General features: G+C 31.5%; 1 protein-coding gene across 1 annotated transcript in view; it reads left to right on the top strand.

The window, feature by feature from the left end:
- The first annotated feature begins 570 nt into the window (after positions 1-570).
- Positions 571-19,826, top strand: part of LOC123698494 (protein amalgam-like) — a 70,368-nt gene continuing 51,112 nt past the window's right edge. Inside the window, exons 1-2 of the mRNA XM_045645140.1 lie at positions 571-779; positions 19,388-19,737. Coding sequence (XP_045501096.1) covers positions 19,629-19,737 — 109 coding nt within the window. The 5' untranslated portion in view covers positions 571-779; positions 19,388-19,628. The remainder of the gene's footprint in view (positions 780-19,387; positions 19,738-19,826) is intronic.

The following is a 19,826-nucleotide window of genomic DNA, read 5'->3' on the forward strand; positions in this document are numbered from 1 at the left end:
CGAAATTAAATCGTGAAAGTAAGTTCATGTTTATTTATTTACTTCAATGTTTTAATTAGGTTGATGTAAGAAAAAATGGAGAAAATAGATAACATAAGCAAACACTTGAATGAAGTGAAATCCAAATAGTTTGACCAAACTTTTCAAATTTTATTATAGCCATGTCAGGTCATTTTATGCGATGAACGTATGTAGAATCATTGTTCTTTGAACTTAAGTATCACTAAAACCGAAGAGCCCAACAGTTTTCCTCAACAACCGATTACTAGTCGCCTCCAGGGAAGATGCGGAATACTTATCCAAGAATAGTGTCCAACGCCGACTCAAACAATGTAATGTATTTCATTCATGTACACACACTGCTACGTCACTACGCTGTGTGAGTGTAGCACCCAAAATCGCATGCGCGCAGCATCTGTGCTTCTTCCCCTATCTCTGGCCTACAGTTGTGAAACGACGTAAGCGCCAACTTTAGTAGTCGACTTACAAGCGTTCACAACAGAGTTGTAAGTCGTGTAATGCTCCTAGTTGAAGCTTTAACATGAAACGGCATGGCAATAAGCTTCCAGGACTCAGATTTTTTAGATCTCTCTGGTTCGCGCGGTAGCGGAGACGTATCTTCGCGCGCTTGTTTGTTGTTACGTGACGAAAACTAAAACTGTTTGACGGCGGCTGAATTTTAGAAGTGTTGACGGAAATATCGAAATTAGCGTGTGTTAAGTTTTGTGTTTAGTGAGTGAACATTGGTTTGAACGATTTGGAAAGTGATTTTAAAACAAGTAAGTTTACCCATTATTTAAACAAAGAAAGTTGCTCGAAATATAATTAATGAAGTTAAAAAAATCTCTGTTTCTAAGCACGTTACTATTTAAATCTACACACTTGCTTTTCGTTTAAATGAGATGTTACCTAACGTGTAAAAGAATATTATGTACGTATAATATGTATTCAAAATAATCTATTCCACAGCATCAATCTCCAATATATCTAGTAATAAAATAAAATAAAAATATTCTATTAATAAAATGAAAATAACAACATGAATAATTTGTCAAACATTTGGATTATGAGTATATAAATATATTTACAGCGTTTTTGGGAAAGTAATAAAACATTAAAGAAAGTTCATAGCTCTTTTATTATTAACGGATACTATAAAGTTTTAACAACTTTATTCTGTGTTCATAACTTGAATAATGTTTATTAATTTCTTGATAATAAAGATGTTTTATAATTAATGAAACAGACGATTTTTCTTAGCCCGAAACATTTATGAAGATATTGTTATGTACGCTCTACGTTGATAAGTAATGAATTAAGTTTTGTATGCTTTTTAATTATAATTGGGCTTGCATTTTCTATCTATCGTATTTGATCAAAGGCATGTAGTATACTAAATATTAATATGAAGTGTTCATTGGTAGAGACAATTTTAGGGGATCTTTCTTTAGATTGCAATTATTCTTATTTAAGTGTAAAGTGTTTGTTTAATTTGGTAATAACTATTAATATAAAAGTTATCTATATGAAGAACATAATCAATAAACACTGGTGAGGGGATCTGTCTATCTGTGTCTGTTATATTACGATGAACTCTACAACAACATACTTTTATTATTTAGACTGAACTAAGTACTTTCTAGGTATTCTTACTGGTAGTTGGAATTCCTGAAAAGTTCCTTTACGTTGTAAAAATAATTTGTTTATTAATTAACATAGTATGTAGGTAAGTATATAATAAATGTAGATACTTCAATTCCGCCTTTTTATATTCATACTTTTTTATTCTTTTCTGTTATATTACTGAACGTCTGAACTGGTAATTTGGGCTTGGGTTAATTTTCATAAATTATTGAAAAATAACATTTTTATTCGGAGAATGAGGATTTTTTATCAAAAGCACGTGCATATGTCACAAGAAAAAACGTTAAAGAAAAATGAATTCAGAGAAAATTCTATCCTACTAATACTATAAAAGCATCTAGGTATGGACTATGGATGCATCTACGGATTTACGTTTGTTACTCTTTCACGAAAAAATAGCTAATGGGATGTGTCTAAAATTTGGTGCGGATATACTTATATAATATTGTCTTGTTTAGTATATAGGCTAATTATTATCTGGGTTCCAGTTAGTAGGTAGGTATTATACCGGTTTAATAGTTTATGGATGTGTTCTGCTAAGCTTATCTGTCAGTTAAAATGAATGATAATGTATGGAAAGATAATAAAATAGGATATCACAAAGTGGGTTTATCACGCGACAATGTGAAATTCGTGCGAGTAAAACTTTTGATGGAATACCAGTATTACCCTAGTGTAGTGAAATAGTCTTTCCTTAGGTGATCACTTTTATTGCTTACAGTTGTAATAGTTTATCCATATAGATAAAATGTATAATGTACTTATGTGTATCCGTAAAACTTTTATTTTCACCCTTTACGGATAGTATATCCAATAGTCACCCAATGTTTGAATGTTTTTTTTAAGCAGAAATAAGTGCATATAAAACCAACATTGTTACATAATTCCATGTTCCAAGAATGCAAGCCTGGCAAGTGGTATTACAATTTGAGTCCAGATTTTTTTACACGTAATGCACATTGACGAAATCACTCTTTACTAATAGAGAAAAAGAAGTTTATAATGCGTAATCCATACTAATATTATAAATGCGAAAGTTGTCTGTCTGTCTGTTACTCAATCACGCCTAAACTACTGAACCAATTTTCATGAAATTTGGTATGGAGATATTTTGATACTACTTTTTATCCCGGAAAAATGACGCAATCCCGGAAATCCTACGGGATCGGGAAATATGCGGGTTTTTCTTTGACTGCGCGGGCGAAGCCGCGGGCGGAAACCTAGTAGCATATAAATATAATAAAAATAGCATTTTTAATTTTGCCTTGTTACCCCAGAAATAAATACCACGACAAATTGCAACTTGTCATAAAATGCAAGAAAAATTATTTGAACAACATTTAAAAATTATATTATGGAGAAAAGTATGAGAAATTAGTTTTGAAGTTAAAACTTAGAAAAAATAACTGGAACTCTCTGGGAATTTTTCAATGTTCAATTTATGATTTGAATGCTGAAACCGTATTTTTTCATCGGCAATGTGGTTAATATATGGGTCACATGTTATCATTCTTAATTAATACTGCATATTGAAATGAAGTATTATAGTGTTTGGATTTAATTAAATATATTATTTCAGTTTACAATATTATCATTACATATTCAACGTATCCTGTTTCATTGTAATTATAATATTGTTAGACGTAACTTTTGATTTAATATTTTTGTGGATGAATAGTTGTCAACATAGTTGTCATTATTTCAATTCTGAACATGCTTAGCTGTCGAATACTATAAAAAGCCGCTTTCCTTTGTCTCGTGGCGCATTCGTACGAATCGTGCCTAGGGGCTCGGACGTTGTTTATACGACGTTCGACCCAACTACCCACACTTTACTAATAGTCGTTGACTCGCTGCGATTTGTTATCAACTACCTACATCAATTAGGTAGCTGTGTAGAATCGCAGTACATTCTTATTACATTCAAATTAATATTTAACCCGGCCTCGCGTGTTATTTCTTAGATCAGAAGCGGGATAGAATTCAAGCCTACACTTATTTAAATGTGTTTGAGTTTACGTAGTTTTGTAACGGCATACTGGCGTTTGTGTTTTTTCGTGCGTAGTGTAAAGTAAAAGTTTGTTACGTGGATTATTGTAACGGGAATGTAGTTCATCGAAGGAGTTGTGTGTGCTATCCGAACTGCGCCCTGCGGTTCGGGGTAGTTGAGCCTTCATTTGTGTTAAGCGAACGTCGTGCCTATGTCACAAATGAGTAGGTGTTGTTCCCATGATACGCGAACGTAGTGCCTATGTCATGTGGATGTGATTGTTGTTCTGTAAGGTCAGTGTGGCCGAGGCAGGATGATTGTGTAATCCCGAGATGAACTACCGTTGTACTGTAATACGAGAAAAGGCGTACGAGGACGTACGATTGTCAGTATGGCCGTGTTAGACGTAACTTTTGATTTAATATTTTTGTGGATGAATAGTTGTCAACATAGTTGTCATTATTTCAATTCTGAACATGCTTAGCTGTCGAATACTATAAAAAGCCGCTTTCCTTTGTCTCGTGGCGCATTCGTACGAATCGTGCCTAGGGGCTCGGACGTTGTTTATACGACGTTCGACCCAACTACCCACACTTTACTAATAGTCGTTGACTCGCTGCGATTTGTTATCAACTACCTACATCAATTAGGTAGCTGTGTAGAATCGCAGTACATTCTTATTACATTCAAATTAATATTTAACCCGGCCTCGCGTGTTATTTCTTAGAATATGGTTATCGAAAATATTTGATATTCCACAAACCCTTAAGAAGTAAACTCATATTTTTATAACTGCAAATAACTAGATAAATATTTAAGCAGCTGACTTAACGATTTATATTTTGAATCGATACGTGTGAAACTATTTAAATGTTTTACTAAACGCTTATTTTATTTTGTGACATAGCTATAAAAGTATTTATTACCCCAGCCCTATTTAAAAACACGTTAATTCAGGGTTTCTCACTTCAAAGAGATCCTCAAGATTATAAATATAAGTGCCATCTCAAAATTCATTAGGTGCGGGTGCTTACATCTCAAGCGGAGCCCCATTCACTCTACTCTTCCTTACGATGTTTTAATTTAATTTTAATGTATGATAAAACGAATAAAAGATAAGAAACCTATTTAATTTGAAAATTTCTGATTCATTTGAAAAGAAAGACGTTGCGATAGTTTTTTAAAATTAATTTTCTAAAGATCTATTTAAAATGATTATTTTTTGCGGGCAACCCTAATTTGGTGAAATAGGCCGGGGCCAAAGCCATTCATTTTTGTACAATACAAATAGCCTAATTTACACGCCCTATATCAACAGTAATTCAACAGTATTTCATTTTACTTGTAATTCTCGTTTGGCGATTCAGCTAGTTAGGAAATTGGCCGGAAAACATTGAAAAAACAACCAAACCGACAAAGAAATAGCCATTTTATATTTTTTATAGGTATCGAATGATTATTTCATAAAAATTATTAAAAATACTGAAGTCGTTGCAAAAAGACTAAATACGCGTAAAAATGTATCATTTTGAGCTATCGTTAATGTGTAAACACGAAATAAATTTATTATTTTGTTGTTAATGTTTCATTGATGATGAAATTCTATCCTTCATCAATTTACAGAAGGTTAACAGGGTGTATTTAATGCTTGGGGTGTCATTAGAAGTCACTGCACACTCAGTATAATGATCGTATCGTGTAAAGGGAACTAAGTAATTAGTACGATGAATACTATGTTACATTAAAATTAACGTTATGATCAAGGTTATGATGCGCAAGTCTTACAACAAAGTTTCACATAATCTAATATATATTATAAAGGCGAAAGTATGTATGGATGTATGGATGTTTGTTACTCTTTCACGTAAAAACTACAGAACCGATTACAATAAAATTTAGCACACATATAGAGGGTAACTTGGATTAACACATAGGATATTTTTTATCCCGGAAATCCCACGGAAACGGGAACTATGCGGGTTTTCCTTTGCAAACGCGGGCGAAGCCGCGGGCGGAAATCTAGTGTCTATAAAAATTGCACGGAATAAACACGCTTCATTAACAACTGGGAAGATAAACACTAATTTCGTTAAATAATATTTTCAATAATTAATATTAGTATCAAAGTTTTATAACTCGGAAATTGATATTCTAATATTCTTATATCGAGCTGAGAGCTTATGAATTATTGTTTGGATATTTAGTTATACGTCAGTCGAAACTTTTAAACGCGTTATTATTTATAAACCAAATGTAATAGATTGCTCGTGGTATTTAGTAATAACGTTGAGGTATTTATAAAATTTGCTATTTAATAGCAATATTTTCAATTCTAAGGATATAAATTTGTGCTATTTGGTCAAAAATTCACAATTCGTTTTACAGCAACTTGAACATAAAATGAATAATATGCGATAAATGATGATGAATATTTTAACTAAATCCTGTTTGCAATCGATTGAAGCTTATAATATGAAATTTTTACGATAAAATAATGATTACAATTTGAGAGTTGATGATTTTATTTGAAACATCACGTAACAATATAAAATTAAATATACTACATCGTATAAATAATCATAAGAGGAGTAGGTGGACAGTGACAATTATATGTAATAATTCCCTGTTTTGTGCGGCTATAAGGAATCAAAGTCCCTCTTAACAACAAGCACCTTTATAACAAGCTCCCATCCTTTTCGAAATATAAAACATAATAGCATCACATAAATACTTCACCCATGACATTGTGCGATATAAAATAGCACAATTTACGCCTAGCTAGTGGCACGAGTGTTTCAAGAGACCAGTTAACCCTTGTCAGAACTTTTTCAATTACGTTAGCGCGATAACATACGCCTAATACAAACATATTTATTACAACAAAGTTCGTAAGGCAGGGGAAGTTCTGAGAGTGGTTTGCCATCGAGATATTGACGACTCCGAGATGAAAGCTCATTTGAGTTTTGGATGCCTTAACATAATTGTTTGTGTAATTGAATTGTTGTTTACTTTGATGGATCGATGTAAGGGATTTATAAGTTTGGAAGACATAAAAATCTTAATTAATATATTTTTTGGGTTTTTAATGCAAACATTCAATTTTAATCATACAAATAAATGTTTTTGACATACTAATTAAAAGTATATTTTATTCAAGTAGGTAAGCAAGTATGCCAAAGCTATGGGTAATAATTGTTGTTAGCGAATATATTATATTAACCATAACTGTATCTATAGGTAACTACAGCTACTAGTAATCAGTAATGTACCTACTAATAATACTGATGTTTAATTTATGAATTTCTATATAATAGTTTCACAATATAATTATATCCATTATTGAAATGCTTTAAACAAACAATTACTTATATAGACTAATTATAATGATACCCACGGGGCTTTTATTTGAATCCGTGCTTTAATTAAACAGTATTTCTAACACAAATAAATACAAACAAAATATTAAAACAGTTCTGAAAATCGTGAAACGTTTCGAGCAAAATAATCGTAGGTACATAATATATCGTTATATGTGTACTGTAAAGCTTGCCTAACCATTACCGAATTGAATACAGAGTGGAGCATAATTTATGTGTTTTAGTTTTAAAGTTACATTAAATAATCCCTCCAAATGTAACGTTCACTTAATATGGACTACACTCTTGAATGGATTATACGCATTAACGTTTCGAAAGCAGAAGCCTAATGGTAAATAAAGTTTGAGAGCGGAGTAAATTTTCAGTTATTTAAAAGGCCTGATTATCTCAGTTCGTCATAACAGAAAATCGGACCGTCCCACTAATTAACAATCTCATTTCAGATAATTTGACTACCAAATGAATTATTCGTACTTGTAAATAATCAGCGTCAGTTCATTATCGTATTGCATAAGTTAATTTTGCACTTTGGTCCCGTGCGTGTAGTATTTGTGTATTGCTTAATTATAGTAATTGAAATATGATGTTGTTGTGCTACAAATCATAATGATGTCATCTATTTTGAAATAGCTATGTATTTGGATGTATGTATACGAATTGTGAAGCGTTTGGATGTGTGCGTTGGAAAATAAAACGAGAAAAATAACTCTACATTTTTGTTTGATGTTAGTTATTTCTGCGCTATATTTGAATTATGCTTGCAATTATGTTTACAAGGTGGAAGGAGTAATTTTAAGAATGAATTTCCAGAATAAACGTAATTTATTGTGCATAAAGGTACAATAAATTTTATATTTTTATACAGGATGCCTGTATACTGAGCTCAAAGGAGGTTATAGATTTGCATACGCTGAGTACGTAAAAAATACTTATAAAATTCCAGATGCATTCTTTTTCAAATAGATGAATTCTTAAAACTCTATGTGTACACTGTACAACTATTACAAGCAACCCGCCCAACTTTGCCACCAGCACGTGAGCTATCGTTAAAGATTATGTTTTAATAGACGAAATGCTCATATTAGAGAAGCGGTATATGCCGACTGCGCGAAGTTAGAAAAGAAAACATGGATTTTCAGGCAAAATTTAGCAAAAAATATTTGATGTAATTTTGTTGTTTACGTGATCAGTGTATGTAAAACTACAAGTCCCTTCGCGCTTAGTATACCAATAGTGGGATACCCTGTATATTATGTTAACGGAAATGTATGTAATCCATCATTGTAGGTATACAATTTATAATTACATACTTAATTATCAGACTGATTACTTGCCAAATGAAAATTTGATTTTATAAGAATAATTAATATAAGTTGATTTTGTGATACGTTAAAAGTTAATAGATTGTTGATTTTAGAAATGTTATAAACATATTATTTTACGGTATGACTGTAACCCGATTGTCTCAATAAGTGCTATCTACACATATAATAAATCTGTAGAAGGGTAAATTATGTACATTGAAAATATTGAAAATATAAATAGCAAGGGGTGTTACTGGATCGATACCAAGCCCAAAATTAACAACGTGTTTTATTACAGACAGCATTTACTTTATACATTTCCTAATACGATATTGGAATTATATACAATTCCGAGGAAAATTAAACATTTCCTAGGATATCTATTAGATATCCTAGATATAATTCATAAACTTTCTTATGAATAGAAGTAAAACACTGCAGTTAATATAGCCTGTGGAGAAAAATAATCAATAAGGGTTTTTTTGCGTTGAAAATCAAACTATTTCAACTATTTCACGTTGTTATTCAAAAATATCGTTGGTTATTAAGTATAGTGCATTTGGGGGAATTTCGGATGAGGGGTAATTTCAGAAAATTGTGAATACCACTATTAGAGCATCGCTTTATCGTATCGCGAAGGAAGGGCATGAAGATATATATAGGTTTGATATTAAGTATTAGCATACATATTTGCTTAATCTATCGATAGTTACGTATTAATTTAATATATTATATATCTACGTATTTACCCCGTGGCCGGAATTACCCCAATGCATATATTATAAAACTAAAAAAGTTTATTTTTAATGTTTTAAGAAATATAGGTATCGTGACTATACAGTCGTTACTTCGTTAGTGGAACCCAATGTTTAGTTTTAAGGCATTATAATATAACCTTTTTACAAATAGACGAGTAAGCTTACAATAATTGTTCACAATAAAATATCTAAAGATCCCTTCAATTCCACAAAGTTACTAAACAAGCCGACAATACTAAACAAAAGTTAAAAGGTCCAAAACGTTTAAAAAATGACAAAACGCGACCAAACTTCGATGTCCTAAGGATGTTTCCAATTTCGTACAGACCCAAAAGTTTGTTTTGAGTTAGGTTCAAACTAAATAGAAGTTCAAATTCCTTACAAATCCCTTAGAAATACATTCCAAGATAGCTTATATTAATTTTATTAAGGTAGTCGATACACAGGAACTCTAAGCGGTTACAAAAATTATCTTCAAAACATTTTTCTTCAATAAATTGGCCAAATATATATTTCAATTATGGTAATTAGAGGATGAACGTCAACTTAATTTAACTTAAAACCCTTGGAGGCCGCTGTAATATCAACCATTTTCGAAAAATCTGTTCTCATTTATTGACACGTCTCCCACAGGATTCTGAATGAATAATTCATGAATAAAAAGTAAAAACGGAGAAACGAATTCAGGTTTCATCCTATTAAAAAGGATATGGAACACTTGCGTACTAACATTAAATACTACCGGAGTAGTATCTTGAAAGCGCTAGAACAGTTTTAAATTCTCCTGTAAATTTTTATCTTAAATTCGGATAGAATGAAAACGTTAAAGTACATCCTATTTATAATAAAATATATCTTTTATTATTGAAAGTCAGTATTCTGACTTATCATTGTAAGTTATGTAATAGAGATAAACTTAAACATATCGTGATGATACTTACATAGAAATTTGTAATAAACGGCTTTGAATTGATTGTGTTTGAATATTAGGCTTAGAAATTCATTTTCATACATTGACACCATGGAATCGTAATTATACGATTTTGTGAAAAAACGATAATGAATAATATATTAACTTATTTATTAAATTAATTAAATCATACGTCGGTTAATCAGTTCGTTAATTAATTAAATGAGGTCATGTAATTAATAATTAACGTAACATTATAGTAATTACTTTACTAACAGGAAAAATTAAATATTATTTAAAATCATCCGTTTCAAATTAACATAATGTACCTATTCTGCATTCTTGAATGGATGCTAAACTATACGCTTTGGGCATTTTCTTTTCACAGCCATAAAAAAAAGCTTTTTGTTTAATTTCATGAATTTAGTATTTTTGGTGACCATGACCATTCTAGTTGTTATTGCATCTTACTTAATATTATAATGTTCACAAGTTCAATCGTAGCTGGTATGTAGGTACAAAAATACACCTAAGTGTCTACCTATAGATAATTATTAATTATCGCATAGTTATAAATACAAGATACTCTATAGTTCACCGTGTACCCTGACAGTATCACTTCACTGTAAACAGAGCATAAAATTTAATGCATGTTTAATTAAAAATATGTCACAACTCCCTCTCGGATAGCGAAGCCAGATCCCCTCGTATAAAAGATTACGATAGAGACAATAGTCTTCCGTGTCTATTCTCGCATCATTAGCTCGCCAACATCAAAGCCAATTTCAATGGCTTAGGGAGATATTTCTGTGGGTTAGACACTGGAGATATTTTCTAAATATTCCATTTAACTTTCGGGCCGCAGTAAAAGTTGCTCAATGTTGTGTTTTATCATTGGCTATTCTCGGTTACTGCAGTTTGATGTGTGTTCGCTAAAACACAGAAGATAAATTGATAAAGATCTATCTATCATCATAAATAATCATATAAATGGATCGAGTAAGTTTTAAATTATTTGTTTTCGTAATGAAAATGTAATTACATTCATCAATTTGTTGTCATTTTTTTACATTTATATACGATCAGCATAAAAAGTCTGTAAATATTTCTACATCTCTTTTTTTACTTAATCACTTAACTTTATTGGCTTAGGTAATTGGCTAATAAGTACCACCTTCCTACTTACCTACTTCTTTTCAAATACTTCAATGTTAGAAAGTTTATTTATTTATTTATTTATTTATGTACAGGTACCTTACAGCTAATCTTACACTAGATATAACATTAATATTTCAATACGCCAATTAAAAGGTACACCAATAACAATCATAATACTGTGAGTGAGCAAAGTAAAGAAAGATATATTAACAATTACAAACCCTATATTATATCAGCTATAATTATAGCTAAATAAAAAGGTAACAATATATGAGTACAAGTGTGAGTGAAAGTGTGTGTGTGTGAGTGTGTGCGTGTTGTTTATGATTTTCTTTACAATTTTTGGTTAATAAGCTGCAGTATTACTTTTTTAAACTTAGAGCGAGATAATTGAAAGGGATCTGCAAAGGAGAATTTATTATTATAATTATTCGGAATTCTCAGAAAGGGTGAATGTTTGAGATAATTGGTAGAGGTTGCTGGCACACTAAAGAGAGGCGTATGACGAGTACGTTGTGATGGCACACGATATTGTAAGTATTCTAAAGCAACAGGAAAATCAAAGTTATTATTGACAATATCATACAATAACATAAGGTCGATTACGTCTCTACGATCCTCCAAGGTATTGATTTTATAGTAAGAGCAAGCTTGCGAATAGGTTAAATCATATTGTTTATTTTTATATTTCATTCTATTCACAAATAATTTTTGAAGCTTTTCCAATTTAGTTATATGACATTTATAACTTGGACGCCAAATGACGCTGGCGAACTCTAGAATACTACGTACATACGCGTAGTACAAAACTTTCAAACATGCCGAATCATCAAAGGGTTCCGCCTGCCTCAAAACAAATCCTAAATTTTTATAGGCTTTTTGAGATATTAATTCAATGTGCATGCGGTAACTAAGCTTGTCATCGAGGATCACACCTAGGTCCCTTACTGACGTAACGGATGGAATAATTTCGTTGCTAATTTTATATTCAAAACATATAATTTTATTAGCCTTATTTCGAGAAAAAGTTATTTTTTGGCATTTATTTGTGTTTACTGATATTTTGTTTAATTTATAATAATTGGTAAGCCTATTAAGATCGTCCTGAAGCAAGAGGCAGTCCTGAGGGGTTGAGATTTTTCTAAAAATTTTCTTGTCATCTGCATAAAGCAGAAAATTTGAATTTTTAAAACAAGTATCGATATCAAATAAATAAATATTGTACAATAAGGGACCGAGGTGCGAGCCTTGGGGGACTACGGAAGTAACATCAACAAAGTCAGATCTATAGCCTCTCAAGATAACAGACTGACTACGATTTCGAATGTACGACTCTAACCACCTAAGGAGATTCCCTCTGATGCCAACCGCGTATAGCTTGCGAATTAATATATTATAACTGACTCTATCAAACGCCTTCTCAAAATCCGTATAAAGCATGTCCACCTGCACACCTTCATTCATGCTACGATTCACAAATTGTGTTAACTCTAATAAATTCGTTATGACATTACGTGACTTAACAAAACCATGTTGGTTGGAAGGGATGCAATTAATCGTTGAGCTATATAGGTGTTTATGTACAATTTTTTCTAACATTTTCGCAAATATTATAAAGTAACAGTAAAGATATACCTCTATAATTCGTTATTTCATTTTTAGATTCTTTTTTGTGTATAGGTTCATACCTATACACAAAAAAGAATCTCTAATCATTTAGAGCTTCCTTCCAGCATTTAGGAAAGACTCCTTCGTTTAAAGAACGCTGGAAGAGTAAACGTAAGGGTATAACTAAACTAGACTGACATTTTTTGACAAAAATTGCAGGTATTCCATCAGACCCGGCACCCTTCTGACCATCAAGCTCTCTAAATAATGCTTTTATTTCCTTGTCAGTAATCAAGATAGAACATATACAGTCGGCCAGGTTTGACTCAACAATAGGATTCACAAGATCAGAAGAAACGTCTGATCGAAAAACAGATTGAAAGAAATCGCTAAATGCCGAGCACATATCTTTTCCCGAAGTTAACATATGTCCACGATAAGACATACAACATGGATAGCTAGAATTCATACGTTTGTTATTGATATAAGTCCAAAATTCCTTAGGAGAAGATTTAATAGAATTTTGACATCGTAAGAGATAATTTGAGTGTGCTTCTACTTTTAATTCTTTTTTTATTTATTTTAATTTTTAATTCTTTTACTCTAGCTCTGAGTAGTGAAAAGGTAGAATAATCGATAGGATTCTTGTATTTTTTCCATTTAGAGTGAAATTTAAAATTTTCTTTTATGATATTTATCAAAGCCGGAGTGTACCATTTAGGATAACGCCGACGCGAAGAAATACGAACTGAAGGCACATATCTATCTATTAATGAGCTTATAATAGCATAAAAACTACTGGTAGCATCATCAACTGAGCCAGAATTTAAAATTAATTAAGTGATATATTTATGAGAGACTCTCTCATAAATATATCTGAGAGAGGGCATACACTATTTAAAACACAAGAGACAAAGAGAATAGTAAATTGGACAGTGCTTGGAAGCGCTAAAATATAGCGGTAATCTTTTACCTTTCCTTATGATCGGGCTACACGGGGCTAGAAAGCGAGGTATAGCATTTTGTGCAGAAGTTCGTGCATTCGTTAAAATCTTGTATTATTTAGTACGTCGAATGTGCTGTAACTGAAACGCATCATTCACACTAGGATCGTCATTTACGAGTTATCGTGCTGACTGAAATACGATATGAAAGCGGTCGCATGATGCGTCGACGTTCTGTCAGACTGATCGTATGCAATCATTGCTAGATGCCATTTTCAAAATAAGTGACACGTTTAGTATTGTATACGGACTCGACAACGCTACCATGACTGCTCTCAAAAGATTTTCCAACATAGTAACATTTTTCATTGATGCCCCGCTGCGTAAAAATTAAAAGTAAAAGGTCGTACGTGATGTTATATAAAATATCCTTCATAGATATACTTAAATGTACAAATCAAAAACTGTATTTCAACTAAAATAATATACTTAGTACCTGTGATATTTGATAAGCACGTTCAACCATACAAACAAATAAAAGTCTTCGGGTTTATTAGTTATGTCCTTATTACCTTTTGTCGCGTGTGGACGAACTTGAATACGAAAAATACATGTTCAAGGCAAACACCTTTACAATTTTTCATTTTAAATTCTTGGAACAACCTTGAGTAAATGCATTATACTTACCGTGGAAAAAAACCTTAATTATACTCCTTCATTCTTAGTTAATTGTAAGCATGTAATTTGTGCTTTCTTTACACTTTTGTTCCTTGGCAACAATGAGAATAGAATGTTAATTAAGAGCGAAATTTTGTAATATTATTCTTGTGAGTTGTGTTATGTTTCTATATCCTTAATTTCCTTAAAATGTTTCACATGTTTTTATAAGTCTTCTAACGTTTATTTGAAAACAAAGCCGGCGTCGAGACAACTATTTATATTCAAAGAAGTTTGGCAATATAATGTGTATACGTGAAAAGGTTTCACACAATTCTTAACCTCAATAAATACCGTTTAGGGAGGCGCTTTGAACGTATTACCGGGGACATGAATCACTATAGGTGAGCGCGTGTAATAAGGTATATCCCGCATTTCTAGCGGAGTCGGTTGATAAACATGTCCCGAGACATTCGAGAGTTAATTATGTATCTAAAAATATAAACCGCTCGGAAGAAATAGCTCCCTTGGGAATCGCCGGCTGTTCACTCAACCCCTTTTTTATTTTGGAAGTGTTACATGCTAGAGATATGATAGATGTGTCACATTAATGCCGTATGTCAAAAATTACATTTCACAAATTGTTCTATGTTTAACAGATGAGTGATGCACATTAAGACATTCATATGTGTCGCTTTAGATGAAATAAAAATGCGTTGGCCAAAATTTATTACTACAATAAACTTTTTAATGTCTGCGATTATTTTACATTTTGATTTTAGGACGCATTTTGTTATTTAGTACTTGTAGTTATTTCTCCTAGTTTGGTTATTATTAAAACAAATAAAAGTGAATCTTCAAACTGCATATTCATTCAAGCGATAAAGGAAGGAGATTGTGAAACGATGTTAACAATAAACCCGACGAAAAATGTACCTAGTTATCTTGCTATATCGTGGCCATATCGTAGATTTGCTCATTTCATGAAATGGCCAACATAGTTTGATCAGATCGTTAAATCGTCAACGTTTCACGATTTGATCATCGACATTTGGCCAGATCGTATAAAATATAGGTTAGGTTAGGTTAGGTTAGACTTTAATAAACAACGCACGAGCCGAGCGAGCAAAGCGAACGTGCCGCGGCAACGGCCGGCGAGTGCCAGAAGCGAATCGCTTTTTAAAAAAGAAACAAAAATGGTGGCATTTCGTGAAATGTGGATGACCAAATCGTGGAACGTTGACGATTTAACGATCTGGCCAAACTAAATTGGCCATTTCATGAAATGAGAAAATCTACGATATGCCCACGACATATACATAAATAATGAGCACGTACGTAATATTATTCTTGATTAAAATATTTTTTAAACAGTATTTCGGAAAAATTTCATCTCATATTTTAAAAGTTTAAGGAGGAATTACCTGCTTGCATAAAATGCATAATAATTAAGAGATAGGTTATAGATTTTATCTGAATCATATAGGCAATTCCCAGAGAAACTATAGTTATTAGGTACTATTGTTTTAAGACTGTTTTATATTATTTTCCATTAAAAAACAAGTAATTCAGAATAATGCGGAAACTGGAGACTAAATGCGTAATTTAAAAATTATATTACAAACAAAATATTTACCTTTTATTTGACCTATTTTCTGAGAAAAATAAATTCCTCCAGAGCTTTCGTTTAAATTCAAGTGGAAATAACATCATAAAACATTTTTAAACCGTTTGAAAACTGATTATTTCTTTTATAGCAAAAAGTGCTGTCGAAGAGAGTTGTCGTTTTCCCTTGAGAGCGATGCTATCGGAACGGCTGCAGTCGTTACGTCACGTTGCCATGGCAACGATGACGTATGTTATGCTCGTTTTATTATATACGATGGGCTTTGCTTCCGTTTGTGCTTTACGACTTTTTTATTTGTACGTATAGACAGACTAATTGTGTATTCTCTAAGCATATGCAGCAAAAAGTGAAGTTTAAACTGAAGCATTTAGATAATACATCCAAGTTTAACAGACTTGTAGGTATTGATATAATTTCTAAAATAAAAAAATAACAATAGCAAGCAGCAAAACTTTCAAAAGTAGATACGGTAGTGAACATTCTTATGACTTTCACCTAAATACGAGTACCTTTACGTTCGACTGATCTGCATTATAGCACAGATTATAGCAATAATACATAATAATATATTGGATCATCGAGAAAAGATGAAAAAAAAAATCGCTAAAATACGAATGATGCCTCAATGTCGATACTAACAATGGCAATGTTTACCTAGTTACTACATCCGAATGTTCAATGGTTAATTATTTAAGCTTCTAATTACGGTTTAAGTTTGTCTGTGGTTTAAATACGCTACTAAACTTTCTTCAGATATTTTTTTATACATAGAAGTGCATTCTTTGATAACTTTCGAAAAATACAAAGTAATATCATCAAAGTGTTTAATACAAAAAAGGAAGAGAAAAACTAATAACCTGACCAATTCTGAAAATCATTTCTTCTCTACCTGTAAATGTAACAAAGCATTCCAATAATAAATCTTAATCAACACATTTCTTAGAAATATAATCCAATAACATTAACACCAATACACTTCACTTAATAACAAGCAACGAATTATTACCTCCAAGAAAATTTCAGCTATAAAATGTGGTATCATCTTAATAATTTCCAATTACTCGTATAATGAAACAGCCGAAATAGCCTTTTTAGCGTAGTAGATATTTATTTAATACTAGCTTCCGCCCGCGACTCCGTCCGCGCGGATGTCGGTCTTCGCGTGGATGGTTTATATTTTCTCCATTTTGAGTAACTCTGAAAATGATATCTTATAAATATCTATTGGACCCAAATACGGCTAGGCCTATAATAATACGCAACGTGTGTTCGCGGTTCTACGGAACAACGTCTATGGATAAAACTGAAAACTTAAGATTATTTTTTTTTCTACGTATTTTTCCAGGATAAAAAGTATCCTATTTTACGCCCAGGATAATAAGGTATAATTATACCAAGTTTCATCGAAATCGAACCGGTAGTTTTCACGTGATGTCTTCACATACAGACAGACAGACAGACAGACAGACAGACAGACAGACAGACAGACAAAAATTTTTTTAATCACATATTTGGGTTTGGTATCGATCCAGTAACATATTTATTTAATATTTTTTTCAATGTACAGCCCTGCTATTATTTTTTTAATATTTTCAATGTACAGAATTGACCCTTCTACAGATTTATTATATGTATAGATAACGAGGACATAAAATTTGTTATCTCAGCACCTAGAACTTAATAACAAGCAACGAATAACTAAGTACTGCTCTTACAAAGGATATAGATTACCTACCTACGGTCCTACATTCTAAATATATTGTACAGATAAGATTATTCTGCTAAGTAAATACGACTTTTCGAATATATTCTAATTTCTAGGTATGGAATCATAAAAAGTTTATTTGACGCGTTTATTTTAATAATTGCACATACCCAATAAATACTCAAGTTCTTGGTTACAGTCCGTTTGGGGATATATTTCTGACAATATTGTGTTGACCATAATCTTACTATTATGCTCGGTGTGAATGTATGAAATTATTTGATTATTTCATTTATTACCCCGTTACCATTTATTTAAATTAAAAATTTCACGAGGAAATATAAATTGCATATTTATAAAAAAAATATTCATATTTAAATGTATAAAAATCGATTCTCTTCTCATAATCCTATCAAGATAAGTCATAAACCAAAGTCGCTTTCCGGAATCTGCCTATATTGTATGAGTAGATCTATAAAACTTATTATCATATTGCACCCATGCAAAGCCCGGGGTAGTAGTGGCTAGTTTAAAATAAAACAAAAACATCCCCAAACAATTAAACTTACATAGAGTTAAGCTATAAAATAGAATATTCAATTATTTTAACATGCTCTGGACTGGACATTTAAAACTTTTTAAACATTTACCTTTAATATTAAACTTTCGCAACCAACTATTTTATTGCGATTTACCCGACCCGCTTAATTTCAAGGGTCCGCTAACAAGTTTATTACTCTAATTAAGTTCATTTAAACTAAATCCAGTAAACTAAACGGCGCGATCTATTTTAACATGTAAAAACAAATAGGGTATAAAATAAAAGAGCTTCACTTGAGGCTATTCCGGTAATGGAATTCTGCAGGAAGCGACGTCAGAAGCTGAAAATTGTGTAACGCGTTCGCCGGTGTAAGAAAATGTTTTTACGGTTACAATGAGCCTTCTAAAATCTGAATACGGAATCCTTTTAACCTCGTGTCTCTTGGGCCGTTCAATGCGTATAGACATCCTTATACAGTTTCGAAATATATTGTAATATTTTTATTTCGGTGAAATAGATATTTTTCCTGTTATGATATTACGTCAAGGAAATAAAACTAAGAACTATCAAGATTCAATACTTTTGATAAACTAAGAATGAAAATAATCTCTTGTTTTCTTTTATAAAAGCAGGGTTGAAATCAAATTTGTTGGAGGAGCTATCAAAAGCTTTTTGTATTAAATAAGATTATGTCGCGAATATTTTAAATTTATGTTATTTTATCTACGCATAAGTGATTAGCATAGTAAGTATTTGTATACTTAATTATAATTTGATCTAATGTATATTGTATGTGCTTTATTAAATTTTCTTTATTTTAATTCCATTAGTAGCGTTATAGCTCTGGAAACAGATGTTATAAGTTTTAATTTTAAATACTTTCTCAAACAGATGCTCAGATATGAATTTAATATCATTTTATTCATTTATGCATCCTTTACTTTGTGCTGGAAATAACCATTTTTTAATATTTTTCTTGGAGTTAAAAATAAATAGATACCTTTTAAGTTATTGTTCGTAGCTGTTAATAAATAAAAAGCAAATACATATCCAATTTAAAACAATCATACATCAATCTACAATCTAGGTACATCGTTACTTATACTTTATTCTTATATAAATTGTTATTGAAAATACTAATACTTGTTTTTTTTATTGTTTCAGATACGGTCCACGTTTAGAAGTCTCCGTTAAAATAAACAATGATTGCCTCCTCTCTATACATAAAAATAATAAGTTACAATAGATTATCATTATACTAGTATTTGTTGATAAATAATTATATTTAATTTTAAGGAATTAATAAATAGTTAATATTCTCAGTCTATAGATAGGTATTCTGTAATGTTGGTAGCATTAAAATACAAAAACGTAAAAGGCAAAATTGCCAGAAACTTAGTAAGAGATGAGGCGGTTCCGTAAAACAAAGTTTCACTCTCTCGACAAAATGCTGCGGAATTTCTACGTGGCACTTCTTCTCTGGAGAATCGATTGTCTCGTCGAAAGCACTAAAGGTAAAATCAAACTTGATTCTCAATATATATTTCAGGTAATTCAAGAAAATTCTATTGTGTAACTGTGATGAAGAATAAATTATTTTGTT

This window comes from Colias croceus, chromosome 16, assembly GCF_905220415.1.
Source record: "Colias croceus chromosome 16, ilColCroc2.1".
NCBI classification, from domain to species: Eukaryota; Metazoa; Arthropoda; class Insecta; order Lepidoptera; family Pieridae; genus Colias; species Colias croceus.